This window comes from Chelonus insularis, unplaced genomic scaffold (genome assembly GCF_013357705.1).
Source record: "Chelonus insularis isolate UGA/USDA-ARS -01 unplaced genomic scaffold, ASM1335770v1 contig_93_pilon, whole genome shotgun sequence".
Classification (NCBI taxonomy): Eukaryota; Metazoa; Arthropoda; class Insecta; order Hymenoptera; family Braconidae; genus Chelonus; species Chelonus insularis.
Genome location: NW_023276782.1, coordinates 500,377 through 514,235, shown reverse-complemented (window position 1 = coordinate 514,235; position 13,859 = coordinate 500,377). Strand labels below are relative to the sequence as shown.

Below are 13,859 nucleotides of genomic sequence, written 5' to 3'. Positions count from 1 at the left end.
TCTATAATCTGTGTTCATTATTTTTTTACAGACAGGGGATCTGTCTCTCCCTCTTTCTGTTATAAAAATTAAAAAAATAAATAGATCAAAATTAGATATGGAATAATCAATAAACTTATATAAACAAGAACAAGTAATTTATATTGTTTGTTATTATTATTAATTAGTTAAAAATATGGCTGAATTATTATTAGATCCAAACATTCGAGGTTGGGTATTTTTACCAATTGTTGTAATTACATTTCTTGTTGGAATAATTCGACATTATGTATCAATTTTGTTGGCTTCTCAGAAGAAAGTTGAAATACTTCAAGTTCAAGATAGGTATGCATAATTTTGAACAATAATAGTTGTAAATAAACTTATATTTCGTAGATCAATAGTGTAGTTTATTTAGCATAAACAATGATTTTCAACTTTCAGTCAAGCAATGATTCGATCAAGACTTATTCGAGAAAATGGACAATACATTCCTAAATCAGCATTTTTAATTCGAAGACATTTTTTTAATAATGAAGAAACAGGTTATTTCAAAACTCAAAGGCGGGCACCCGTTTCGCAAAATCCAATGACAGATCCTAGCATGATGACTGACATGTTAAAGGGAAATGTCACTAATGTGTTACCAATGGTCCTTATAGGAGGATGGATAAACTGGATGTTTTCTGGTTTTGTTACCAGTATGTTTTAGACCATTTCTTCTATAAAATATTAGTAATTGAATTTTATTACATGAGATATTAATTTTTTTATTCTAGCAAAGGTACCATTTCCTTTAACTTTACGTTTCAAACCCATGCTTCAAAGAGGAATTGAATTACAAACATTAGATGCTGCATGGGTTTCATCAGCATCGTGGTATTTCCTTAATGTTTTTGGATTGAGATCTATATATACTCTAGTCCTTGGAGAAAATAATGCAGCAGACACATCAAAGATTCTTCAAGATCAAGTGTCTGGAGCTGCTATGTCAATGCCTCCAGATCCAAAAGCAGCATTTAAATCTGAATGGGAAGCTTTAGAAATTTGTGAACACAATTGGGTATTAAATGGAGTGGACTTAGAACTTGTTGGGCTTAAAAATAAGTCGGAAAATAGTGATAATATTTATTCTTAAATAAAATATAGCTAATCAAGTCGAAATCAAGTACAACATACGTTTACTTCTTTGTTAATGTAACACTTTCATCAGTGGATATAAATCAGTTCGACGGTGATTGTCACATGGCATATTTTTACGAATTTTTTCTAACAACTGTAAATCAATTTCTGCGACAGCAATACCAATTTTTTCTGAACATTGTGCTATAATTGTACCCCATGGGTCTATTATCTGTGAAATATGTTGAAAAATCGTTACATATAATATTAAAATTATTATTAAAATTTATTGAAAAGTTTTTTTATCATATTTAAGTGCAATTTACCATAGAATGACCCCAGCTAGTTCGCTTTTTGTTGTGTACGCCAGTTTGAGCGGCAGCTATAACATAACATTGGGTTTCAATCGCTCGAGCTCGTAGTAAAACGTCCCAGTGTGATGCCCCCGTTTGATAGGTAAATGCTGATGGAAATGTTAGAATATCAGCTCCTAAATTTCTGAGTATCAAAGATAACTCCGCAAATCGCATATCGTAACACTTTAACTTCATGTTAAGAATTCCAAAAATTAGTAAATAATTGTACATTAAGAAATAAAAATTATTCCAATTATCCAACTATTTTTTTTTATTCAAAGGATACAATACTCAAACCTAATTTACCAATTGGAGTGAGTATCGGAGGAACAATTTCACTTCCTCCCATCACATAATCTGATTCCATTAATCTTACACCTGTATCTTTGTTCTCCATGTCAAATAGATGAATTTTTCTATATGAAGATACAATTTCTCCTTTATTATTGATTACAACATGAGTGTTGGCTATCTTCTCTGAATCATTAGATAATTTTTCATGTAATCCACCCAGTGACAACCACATATCATAATTTATTGCAAGATTTTTGTATTTTGTCACTGTTGGCCCATCTTGGAACTCACTCATTGCTACAGTATCTTTTTTATTGTCTGCTAAATAATCACAAGCTTCAGGAAAAAAAGCCATCTATAAAATAAGAAATTTAGGAATTTATTCCACAAAATTGTAATATATTTATAATTGTTAATACATACACATGCTCCTCGATCTTTGGATTGAGATAGTAAATTTTTACAAGTTTCAAAATTTTTATCTTTGTCTTGAGTTGATGTTATTTGACATACAGCTATCAAAGGGTTTCTTGATGTTGATGTTGTCATTGTTGATTTGAATTTTTTGGTCACTTGTCTGTTAGAAAAATCCTTATCAGAACACAACAAAGAAGAAAAAAAGAAAAAATATAAATAATTGAATAAAAAAATCATTCTGGTTAAATATTTAAATTTATTATATTTGTTTTACCTCCATATTATTCTTGAAGAATAATAAACTAATATTTGATGATTTCTAATCATATTGCGCCAATAAAAATAATTGTCTCTTATTTTTTAATTTTCAAATTTTTTATTCATTATTACCCAACGATGTTTATAGTACTGTTGTAATCGTTGTAAATGAATTATCTGACAAGAAAGCTAAAGCAAATCTGAAATTTTGATAAATGTTATCACTGCAATGAAAAAAAAATTTAAAAGATAAAACAGTGTTTTGTCGGTAATTTATCATGGCTACACACATTTGGTTTATTGATCGCTGGTAAAATTAATAAATGAGATAATAATTATAAATTAATTTAAAAAAATTATAGACGTCGCTACTATACATAATTAACGGTCGCAAACCAAAATGCGTATTACTCCAACGTAATAAACAAGAAATATGTAATTGTCTATAAAATGGTATTGATATTCATGTATTACCTATGAACTTTAATTATTAGTACTATATAAATAATTAATGAAATAAATCGGAATAAGAGAATGATAACAAAGTTCAAAAATGTGATCGATGAATTGGTAGTGTATCTTATTACTTCTCTTTATTACCCTTAGCCAAGCTTTATTGACTTGAAATAACAATTGTTAAAAAACTTTGATAAATTTGAAAATACAGGGTAATAGAATATTTCAAAGTTTTTATTAAAATAATTTTTATGAACTTTTTCAGATTTCAAATTACATTTGGAGATGAATTCGAACTCCTAAGCAAAAGAGCAGTTCTGCTTATTTCCTAAACTCTGAGATGCGAATAATGAAATTTGTAGTTGCGCAGACGACACTCCGGAATTCGGAAATGATGTTAGCTAGCTCTCGAGTGCGGGAAAAGAGTCTCAGAGAAGGCTAAAGAGAGATCAAGGAAAATTCCACGTTTCTAAGGTCACATCTACAACAGACAACACATGTACCAGCATTGAGTTAATAGAATATATTCTCTTTTGGACGACTTTCAAGTTAGACAGACAATAAATGGTATAAATTGTCACATAATTTTCAAACTCTTTCGTTCGTAAATTATATACAATGAAATCAATGCTTCGTTAGAGAAATATGACAAAATTATAGATAAGTGTATAGAGAAAAGAGTCTTTATGAGATAGTTGTATTGGAATTATTTGTAATATTACTATATTTCAAAAGTTCTAACTGAGCTTGCAGGAAAATTCATCAAGTATAAAAGATACGAGGCGCGTTTTATCACAAATAGCCAATAGGATTTATGAAGGACACGTCGTCATGTGCCCAAGACTTCGCGGATTGAGTTGCGGGAAATAATTCGATATTTCCCAAGGCAACGTGAAGTAACGTGATACGAATCGTGATGCCCGATTTCAAGTTTCGATTTACGGTTCGTGCTTTGGATGCTAAAACGTGTTCCTCATTAAGGGAACGAATGAGGGCATAAGAAATGAGAAGCTGCGGTACGCGTTGACGCAAATTTAAAAGTATTGCATCTTCTTAACTGTGTCTCGTTTGATGTATACTGTAGTTCAATGTTTGCGTTGAAATTTCATCCACATTTAATGCTTTTCCAAGGAAAACTTGGGATGAAATTTCTTGCAAATTGTTATTCATCATCAAAGAAGAATTTACGAAAATTTTATTGCAAAATAAAACACAATATAATTTTGAAACTTCTTTTCATGAAATATTTACGTTCAGAAAACTTTACATCTATCATAACAAAAAAGATTTCAATTCAAAAAACACTATTTTCATTAAATTTTTAGTTTTATAAATATTGCCTTTAATTTGGAAAGATTTTTCATAAAATATCAAATAGTTAGAACATTTGTATAATATTTTTTATATTTCCAGGAATCAAGACGTCAGAGTAAAGCCGTGGTATAATTGGTTCTCCAGTATATTTGTAAGCCATGAGCTTCTAATTTCTCAAGATATTTTTCAACTAATATGAACAATTATGGATATCAACAGTTCAAGTTTTGTTGTTAGCAAAACAGCCAAGTTAATTTGTTCCAATTAAATTTTAGCACTAGATGGTTTGTATATTTTTATATTTCAAAACAATAATTCTACCCTATTACTAGTTATAATGAACTCTTCAAAATAGATAGCTACTTGAATTTTTTTATCAAACAAAATATTTAAAGCTTACAAAGGAAAAGACTTGAAGTTTATCTTATTCAGTTGATGCTTTGTTTCAAAAAAAAAGTTACAACTTTGATCTCTTCAAAGTTAATAATTATATTGCATTCGATATTTTAAGTACTTAAAAATTTCGCAGTAGATATATTTGTGGCAAAAAGATAGTACCTTTTTCATTTTTTGTGGGAATAAGAATCTCAAATAATAATAATAGTTTTTAAAAAGTTTTCCACAAAATGTTCTAAATTATAAATGGATTAATTTAAACTAGTCAATTTTACCACAGCGAACTCAACTTCGCTAGGAGTGGACAAAAAAAGGATTTCCATTTGCTCTTAAAAGCTTCATAAATTATGACAAATGAAGACAACAGTAGTATTTTCCTTAAAAAGAAGGCACGTGCGACACTGGGCAAATAGTTGCCAGTTTTAAAGTATACACAGAAGACAGTGAAGGGCAAATCTACTCGTGTGGTTGGCGTTTTGCCAAACTTCCTTCACTATTATATGAGGATTAGTGTGCACAGTACGGTATGTAATTACGTAGGTTACCCTTCTCTCAGGTTTATTACAGAGGTCTTCGTGTACTAGATTTTTATTGTGCAACACTAGATATTACACAGTGTCTTTTATAGGCATTCCTGTCCAGCTAAGTATCATAAACTTTGCCAAAACACCAAAGCTTTTCTAACTAACACGCTGGGAAGAAACTTATGATGTTTCAGCGTGTGTTGAATCATAAATTTATGCTTCAAAGGGACATTGAAAATATATCTTTCTGACGATTTATCATTACTACTCCAGTTAGCATACATATTTGTTTAAATAAGTTGCTGATTGATTTAAAGGAGAATCGGTCAAACAGACCAATCAAATAAATGTTACATTTCTGTTTGAGAGTTAAATATAAATATTTAACTTACATTTATATTTTATTTGAGGGAATTTATTGACTAGAAAATCAAAAATTCTATTTGACATTTTTTTTTTACTGGTTGATGATTTTGACACTGCAATCTACTGAAAGTGTATCATCAATCTAAATAATTTTTTATGAATAAAATATATAACTCTTTTGATTTTACTACAGCTAACAAAAGTTTTCGTATAATACATGTTATACAGGGGTAAAATATAGATGAGTTTATTTTTAAAAAAATATTTACTTAAACAGTATTTAAATTAAAAATTCTTGAAAATGTATGCCGGCCTTAAGTTAACAGAGTACTGGAATACTGTTTAAATAGAATACACAATTATCGTGATTGCAAATGGAACACGAAGATTTCCCTCTGGACTGTTTAAATTACAGGGAAAATAACGGGATCAGTATATCGAATTGTAGGTATCTACTTTATTTCAGTTTTATTTGTTTATTACAATGGAAAAGAGACTCGGAAACATTTTATACAGTCAATTACACACTCTCTGAATGAGCCAACTGGCACTGTACTCATCAGCTATCGTAGAATGAGTGTGAAGCTATGTGGGTCATTTGCCAAATGCACACAGTGTGTTCACTGCCCAGAAAACTACTTTTTCGCACTTTTATACATCTGAAAAATTACATCTTGTAGTAAAAGGCATAATTATCTAAAAAAATTCTGTACTTGTATATTTTTTTTTATCTTGGATGATACATGCAAAATTTTTTTTATGATAATATTTTATGAGTTATAAAAGTTACTATTATGACTTCAGAAATATTGATCTTTCATTAAAGAGTTTGAAGCAAAGTCGTTTATTTACATGAGCATTACAGGATCCGAGCGTTATATTTTTTCATTTGAAAAAGTCAATCTATGAATAAGCCCTACTAGACGATAATGGGAAAAGGTATAAGGATAATGATCTTATAGCTATATCGATCGTAAATTCAGAATAAAATGTCACGACGCAACTTATTATAACTATGGAAAATAGTAAAAGATGATCTTTGCCAGAGTACTGAGTTTAGTTGTAAAAAAGTTTCATATTATTTCGATATTATATTATGATTGAATTAATCAAACATTTATTACTGATCTACTGCAATATATGTTTTATACTCGTTATAATAGTAGTATTTTATCTACATAGAGAATTATCAGTAGCACAAAAACATTATTACCACTATGACTTATTAATAAAATGGAAAGAAAATCTTGGAATATTTTTTATTAGAAAAAATTTAGTGATGTATATAATTTATGATTACTAGTATTATTATATGGATGTTTATCAAGAAGAGATGTCAAAAAAACTAAAAATATTCAACATGTCTTATAAGGGAGGTATCATATAGAACATCAAATGTATCATAGTTGATTGATCAAGCAAATAAAATTCTATTAGCTGATTACAATAGGAGATATAGATGGTAATAAATGTTATTCAATGGCTTATTACATTTTGATTAATTAAAAACATTGGGATTTTTTAAAATATTAAAGTGTGTAAATGTGAATTAATATAGTTAAGCTAATTAACAGTTACAGATGTAAGTAGTTGAAAGAATTTTGACTTAATATTCTAATCAAATGGCAAGTTATTTTTTTCTACTTGACATACTTATAGATATACTCTAAAACTTTATAAAGTTCAACATGTGTGAGCTACTTCATCTTTACTTATAATAATTCTTGTGTAGTACAATCAACGGAATATTCTAGTAAGTTATACTTATTCTAAAGAGCCTGCTTTACAATATAATATTACCAATTATAATTGAATGTACTAAGCTAACTTTAGTAGTTATTTGAGTTGCTGCTAATGCTCCTGAACTATTAACTAATAAATTTGCTCTTCCGTTTTCATTACTATAAATTAATAATACTCTCAATGGATTGGATCCAGTGATTGAAAAATAATTTTACCTGCTACATCATCTATCTGTAAATGTATAATTTGCAAGGATTTATATCATATATTCAATGAAATCCAATGTTTCATTGAATTTATTTTGTTTAAAAATTATTTTTTGCTCAACAATTAAGATATAATATGCATATCATTTCTCTCAAATGTTATATACATCAATTCTGTACAATTTTCCGTCTTTCAATAGTTCTTTTCATAATATAAAATTATCATTTGTAATTAAAATTGATGATAAAGTATTTATATTTTTATCATTTATAGTGAAATTTCAAACTTGAATAATTTGTATCAGAATTTAATTTAATTGAAAATGGTTATGCCGTTAATTCATTATTTACAACTGGATTATAATTGTTTGTAACATTTATAAAATATTTCCAATTGGTCTAATTTCATATCAAAGGATTCATAAATTCAAGTTCTATACTAGAAATTATTTTAATAATAAATAATAATGCAGTTTTTAGTATTTATTGTATTTATCAAAACAAAAATTGTCATGAGGTGAAATAACAGTTGTCTTGGCATATACATATAAAGTTTAATTACCACCCAAACCGTTTTATTTCAAAGCGCTAGTATAGCGACAAATTGACTCGTACATATAAGCTGTTATGATCCTGAGCGCAATCATGTGCGCACTTTATACAAAGCGTCATGAGTATTACATCGTGGAGCTTGGAGTAAGTGTACGCGTCTCGTTGTTTTATCTTTGAAAGTTCGTGACATCTTATAAGTTTGAAACTTTTGTTATATACACATTTCAAGTTGCTTCTCGGGTTGTGTGACAGACTACTGAATGTTTTTGTTCGTTTACTGTTTTGCTGTGTTTATGTAATACCATGAATCTTTATTGTTAGTCATCATGTCAAACTCTATCAGAAGTTAGATTGACTAATTCTATGACGAAAATAACATTAATATTATTATTTCAGATTCACACGTTGCTATTATTCATTTTTTCCTGTTACAAATTCAAATAACAAATGAGTGGCGACAAACACTTGTGGAGTTGAAAATGGCGGCGGTTTAGAAGCTTGGATGGAGGACACGGATTGTTAGATCAAATTGTGAACAACATTGGTTGACTTGAATAAAATAATGGGCGTATTTCAAGGTAAGTTTTTATTTATTTTATATCAATTATTTTATCTAAATAAAATAAGATTCATTTTGAATCTGTGACATCAATGAAAGTAATAAAATTCAAATTTATGTTTTCAATACATTTTCTATAGTTGAACTTTTGACACATGTATGTATGTATCAGTAAAACGTTATATTTACTTTTAAAATTCAATTCACTATTTCAGTTGTTCTTTGATTAAAAATATAAAATTCATAAGAATGAAACAAAGTTAAATTTTTATTTGAACATATTCGTTCTACTTCAAGATTAGATTCACAGACTATCAAATATACCATTAAATTTGTACTCTATATGCCAATATCTAAATATTGTTCGACTTTATAGTAACATGAAATAGATAGAGTGGTACTATACAGATTATTGGATTCAAATAATTTGCGTAGTTGTTGCATTAATTACATTAGGGACAGCTTTTTAAAAATTTAACATTGGGAACAATATATTTCAGAATTTGAAGGCAAGTTATCAAGTGATGAATAAATATTGCATCTCATTGGTATGGATATACCGAGTTATTGTCGTTCTTAAATTTAGCAAAGGGACGAAACTACTAAGAGATACAGTGTCCTCCCAAACTTGGAGGTAATATATGACATAACTATCGTCACGCCGACAACAGTGACGGGGACACGACATTCAGGGAGAAACATGAACGGTAGGATAACGAAGACACGTATAACGAAAGCTTACTGTGATACATCATGCATAGCAAGTAACCTCGTTTGAATCCATATCGTGTTGTTAGGTACGTTATATAGTTGTTAGATACGAACATCATGATATCATTATTTTATGAATATATTGCTATTAAAAATAGAATTGTGATATATATACATGATTTATCCAAGCAATTTCATTCCTGTATTACTTTCATTAAATTTTATTTTCATGTTTGATATAATTGAAATAAATGGTTGCTCGTGGGCTATGGATAAACTCAGCAAAAAATTGTTACTCAAAATGAATTTGATTTCATGGTTTCAATTTTTCATTAAATAAGCTGAGATAATTTTATAATATTAAAAGTTCATCAGTTTTTTTTTTATGTGTAGAGTACGTTAAATATAATTATTTGGTTTGTGGTTTGAATTTTTAGTTATCTATAAATCCAAATTTACGAAGTTAATATCAATCGTGCTAATACCATAGGATTTGAATAATAACATACAGACACAAAAGGAACATATTTATTGAATTGTTTATTCTTGGTTCTTTTATTTTTCGTATATTTGAGAAAAATATTTCATTTTATACATCTGTGTTCGGACTAAATCAATTCTTCCCTTATGCTGTTTAATATTGACAATACTTTTACATTAACAAGTTGTAGTTTTATAATACAAAATAAACATATAATTTTTTTTACATTGGTAAAATATTCGCGTATACATTTGTGTAGGTAAAAATACATAAAATATACCACTGAATTTGTTTTTTTCGTACACGATTACTTATATCAGTACACCTTATTTCAATTTAGTCTTGTTTTATTTTTTTTCCTAAAGAGGATAAATTATTTAGAAAGCTTAACATGAATTTATTATTCATAATAATAATTTCATTTTCATGATAATCTAATTTTCTTTTCTTCACGTAAAATGTGTGATTGTCTCGAGATTTTATGAAGTGCATTGATTTTTACAAGCATGATCTTTCGAAATTCATGTTATTTTTAATTACCCATAGTTGTTCTTTTTGAAGAGCAACAGCCAGACGGAGTGACTTAAATCCTTAAACTTTTGCAACATTAATCATCAATATAATTCTTCACTTACCACAGAGCCATTCACATAAAAGAGTTGTTTTACTGCTGGCAGCTAGTAAGTTTCTTCCATATATATTTAAACCTTTTCTACTGAGGTTGGCTTTAAGAAGAAAACACGTGTCTTGGTTGATCGCCACTTGCAAGGCGTGATGAACCACGCTATGCTGCTGGTCAGATACGAGTGAAGAATGGTCTCTGTGTACTTTGCAGCTCCACCGAGAGAATTCCTTCATGTTGCTGACCACATAACGATGCATCAAGCTTGCTTGTAAAAATCAATGCATTAGTTATCAGCTGTAATGTTCTTTAAGGTAGTAAGTTACTTAGTCTTCCTAAGTTTCTATCCACACTAGAATTACTTTTTTTTTATTTCTAGGTTTTGTCCATTAATATTCACTTTACTGATAAATAATAAATTTGCAAGTAGATGGCAATATGTGTGTAAATTAATGTAAGCTTGAAATACGTACATCGTTCGCGGTCGCGGGAAAGGCTAATATAGTCGTGAAAATAGATCCGTCCGGTCGGGATGTAGGTGGTTACCATTATTTGCGCCTGATGTCTCTATCCGGATAGGCAAATGCCGAGGATCAACGTGCTTACAGAATTCACAAGAGAAATATTCTGTTATTGAATAACTCATATCTTTGAATATTATCTCCAACTTATTTTTACATTGATAAAAAACGTTGTTTTATCCACTTATTCCACTGTAGGCCAATCATAAGTCTGCTAGCAGAGTAGGTCTATGTTTACACGAAAGTACATTACTAGAAATAACTGGTATTTTTATTTAACGATAATTTTCGCTTCAATTTTTAACAACAGAATTTCTATGTATTTTTATTTTCTTCTCTTGTTTTTTTTTTCTCTCATTTCTCCTCGTAATTTAATGAAATAGAGAATTCTTTAAAGAATAAAAGTCATACGTTCTGAGTAAAAAAACAAAATATAAAAATATTTAATTAGGAAATGGAAAATTATTTCAGCAATCATCAGTTAATGCTATTATAGCGTCCTTTTTATGTAGTTATTTAAGGACTACATATAAATTTAAAATCCTCTTATATTAAGATTCCTCTGCTGCATCTAATGAATTTACTTCGGCCTGAAAGTTAATTTAATGGCATGAGGATTAGCTCAGGAATATTCATTTGGTGACTCGGTAATCGAAGTTGTAGAATCAGTGAAATATATTTACATCAGTATCTCAAACTATTTAATGCGAGTAAATCCTAGAAAAACATTCTCAAGTAATCAGACGAATTCACAGATAAACTTTATATCCATTTAATTAAAAGTCGAATCTTCAATATAGCTCAATAGATAAAAACAAAGAAACAATTTTTTTAAATTTATACTTGTACCACGAAACCAATTGTTAAAATAATTGAACTAGCAATGAAAAATATGAGAAATGGCATTGTGGTATATTTTAGAGCAGAATATACTAAAAGCCATCACAAATACTATTTCAGCAACGAGAGAAACGTGTTGCGGTGTGCTGGCACACCGGTCGTGGAGTCGCTTGGAAAAGCACCAGCGAAAGCCCAGCCGCTGGTGTAGTCGTGGCGGTATCGTCTATATTTTATATCTGCTATAGCAGAAATGATACGAGAGCGCAGACTCGAGCTTACCGGCGTCGCTAGACTTGCCAGTTACTTTTCGCGACCCGACGAACACACTCCGCGAGCCAGTACCAGCCGCATAAACAGACCAGGACAAAGATAAAGAGTACAACCATTCGTAGCGACTGTTGAAGCTTGACAGCCCATCACCAATCATTATTCATATTAAACACGCAATCGTGAAGCTGAATAGAGCTTTGTCTGGTCAATTGTAGCTTATGATACATTTATTATTTGGAACAATTGACTGCGTTCGCGCCAATCTTGATGAGAAAATATTCTGCTAATCAACCAAGTCCCAATCATCAAATGTGTAGATTGTTCAATTGATCTTATCAAGATAATTACTCTGTATTTTTTTGGGGTTTAAACTGATTTATTTTTAGGAGTTCAAAGGCTATTCTAATTACTTAGACAACAAGCCAAAATTATCTCATAGATTTTTTTGCCAGCGTTGTTCATTTAATTGCTTTGATACTTGGTGTGTGAAAGTACTGTAGTGAGATTGATACAAAAAAGCTTCTTTCGAAAAAGCAGAGTATTACTAAGCTGAAGGGTAAAATAAGCGCGACTTTTCCGAGTCTGTATGCCTCAGAGAATCGTGCATAACACGCGTTTCCACTCTCATGTGAGTTCGTTAAATGTGAGGGAAAGAGAAATTGAGTGGAGTAAGTCTTAAAAAAAGAGACAAGAGAATAGTATACCAACATTTCTCAGTTGCCTTGTATTTTTTGTTATTTTCTTTTCCTTATATCTCAAGCATTAGAAGAGAAAGAGAGAGCTTACAAGAGTACCCGAGACTTGACTAGGTTTTGTGAAGGGGAAGAATCCACCTGCTGAATTGATTAACGAGCTTCAAAAAGTCATTTAAAGAGACACGATAAACCCGAGAATGTTCTAAACAACTTAATAGACAGCAAGAGAAAGACAGACGACAGTTTTATCTGTGAAAGTCGAGTTTGATTTTGTGAAGAAAGTTTGGAGAAAGTTAACGATATAAATACAGACAAAAAATTTTATTTATTATATTAGTTTCCCTTGGACTTTTCAAATATTTCTTCTGGCAAAAGTTTATCAATAATTGTCAAACCTACATGCTAGGCTGCTTGAAAAACAGCATGTTTAAAACAGAGACATTGAAATATTAAACATTTAATTTAAATTTGGGATTAAATAGTGGTGTTATTGTTGTTAATTATAAAATAATTATCTTTAAATAAACTTGGTGAAATAATTAGTGTATTTGACGATATAATAATTGATAAATTTATCAATAAATGGAATAGCTTGTGACTAGTCTTACCTGTTGTTTCATTCTGAATAATTAAACTGTTTTACTGTTTGTAAAGTCATTTCGTTCAAGTCGTGTTTAACGGTTCGAATATAAACATTGATAATTACGTATACGCGCGTATGGTGTCCGATTTGTACGTAATATCACGACGCGTCGCGAATCGGTTGACCGGTAAACATTGCACGGCAAAGTGACTTCCACCAAGTGTTCGACAGACAAAACGAATCAACAGCAGTATCCTCGGGACGTCATTGTCAGCATCAATGCCAAGGGAACCCCAAGTATTGAGTTGAGGTTAGTGTCTATATATGTTGAGCTTTTTCCTCTCTTTCTCTTTCCGTACCCTCCGATTAAAATCCAATTTGTCTGGCATGATTTGATTTACCGTTTGCAGGCTTTGGGAGCCTTGGATTGAATATCAATTCTTGTTTGGCCAAGTCAGCAAATTCGCGAATGAGGATCTTACTGACAGAATGAGTAATTTGTGCTTAATTTAAAATTTTAACGATGTTTACAAGTGAAAATTTTTTCCATTAAGGGTTTCCATAAATTTTTAAACTTCTTGCTAATTTTTTTTT

General features: G+C 29.9%; 2 protein-coding genes across 4 annotated transcripts; one reads left to right on the top strand and one right to left on the bottom strand.

Moving 5' to 3' along the window:
- Positions 1–6: 6 nt before the first annotated feature.
- EMC3 (ER membrane protein complex subunit 3) lies at positions 7–1,713 on the top strand. Its single transcript, XM_035092087.1, has 3 exons — positions 7–324; positions 424–680; positions 759–1,713. The coding sequence occupies exons 1-3, from the start codon at positions 176–178 to the stop codon at positions 1,115–1,117; spliced, it is 765 nt and encodes a 254-aa protein (XP_034947978.1). The 5' UTR covers positions 7–175; the 3' UTR covers positions 1,118–1,713.
- NitFhit (NFT-1 protein) lies at positions 1,094–13,398 on the bottom strand. 3 transcript variants are annotated; one of them, XM_035092077.1, is made up of 5 exons: positions 13,291–13,398; positions 2,175–2,328; positions 1,744–2,106; positions 1,428–1,640; positions 1,094–1,333 (listed from the first exon to the last, which is right to left on the bottom strand). In XM_035092077.1, exons 2-5 carry the CDS (start codon positions 2,298–2,300, stop codon positions 1,172–1,174), a joined length of 864 nt encoding a protein of 287 aa, XP_034947968.1. In that variant the 5' UTR covers positions 2,301–2,328; positions 13,291–13,398; the 3' UTR covers positions 1,094–1,171. The 3 variants fall into 3 exon arrangements, with proteins under 3 accessions (XP_034947968.1, XP_034947967.1, XP_034947966.1); XM_035092076.1 differs by lacking the exon at positions 13,291–13,398 and adding an exon at positions 2,443–2,638 and having other exon boundaries at positions 2,175–2,342; XM_035092075.1 differs by lacking the exon at positions 13,291–13,398 and adding an exon at positions 2,443–2,638.
- Positions 13,399–13,859: the final 461 nt, after the last annotated feature.

Excerpts from the sequence above, each read along its gene's own strand:
- EMC3 (XM_035092087.1), top strand. The coding sequence starts at position 176 with ATGGCTGAATTATTATTAGATCCAAACATTCGAGGTTGGGTATTTTTA. Across the intron at positions 325-423 it reads ATACTTCAAGTTCAAGATAG|TCAAGCAATGATTCGATCAA; the intron begins GTATGCATAATT and ends TTCAACTTTCAG. Across the intron at positions 681-758 it reads GTTTTCTGGTTTTGTTACCA|CAAAGGTACCATTTCCTTTA; the intron begins GTATGTTTTAGA and ends TTTTTATTCTAG.
- NitFhit (XM_035092075.1), bottom strand. The coding sequence starts at position 2,495 with ATGATTAGAAATCATCAAATATTAGTTTATTATTCTTCAAGAATAATA. Across the intron at positions 2,329-2,442 it reads TCTTCAAGAATAATATGGAG|ACAAGTGACCAAAAAATTCA; the intron begins GTAAAACAAATA and ends TTTTTCTAACAG. Across the intron at positions 1,641-1,743 it reads GTAAATTAGGTTTGAGTATT|TGTTACGATATGCGATTTGC; the intron begins GTATCCTTTGAA and ends ATGAAGTTAAAG.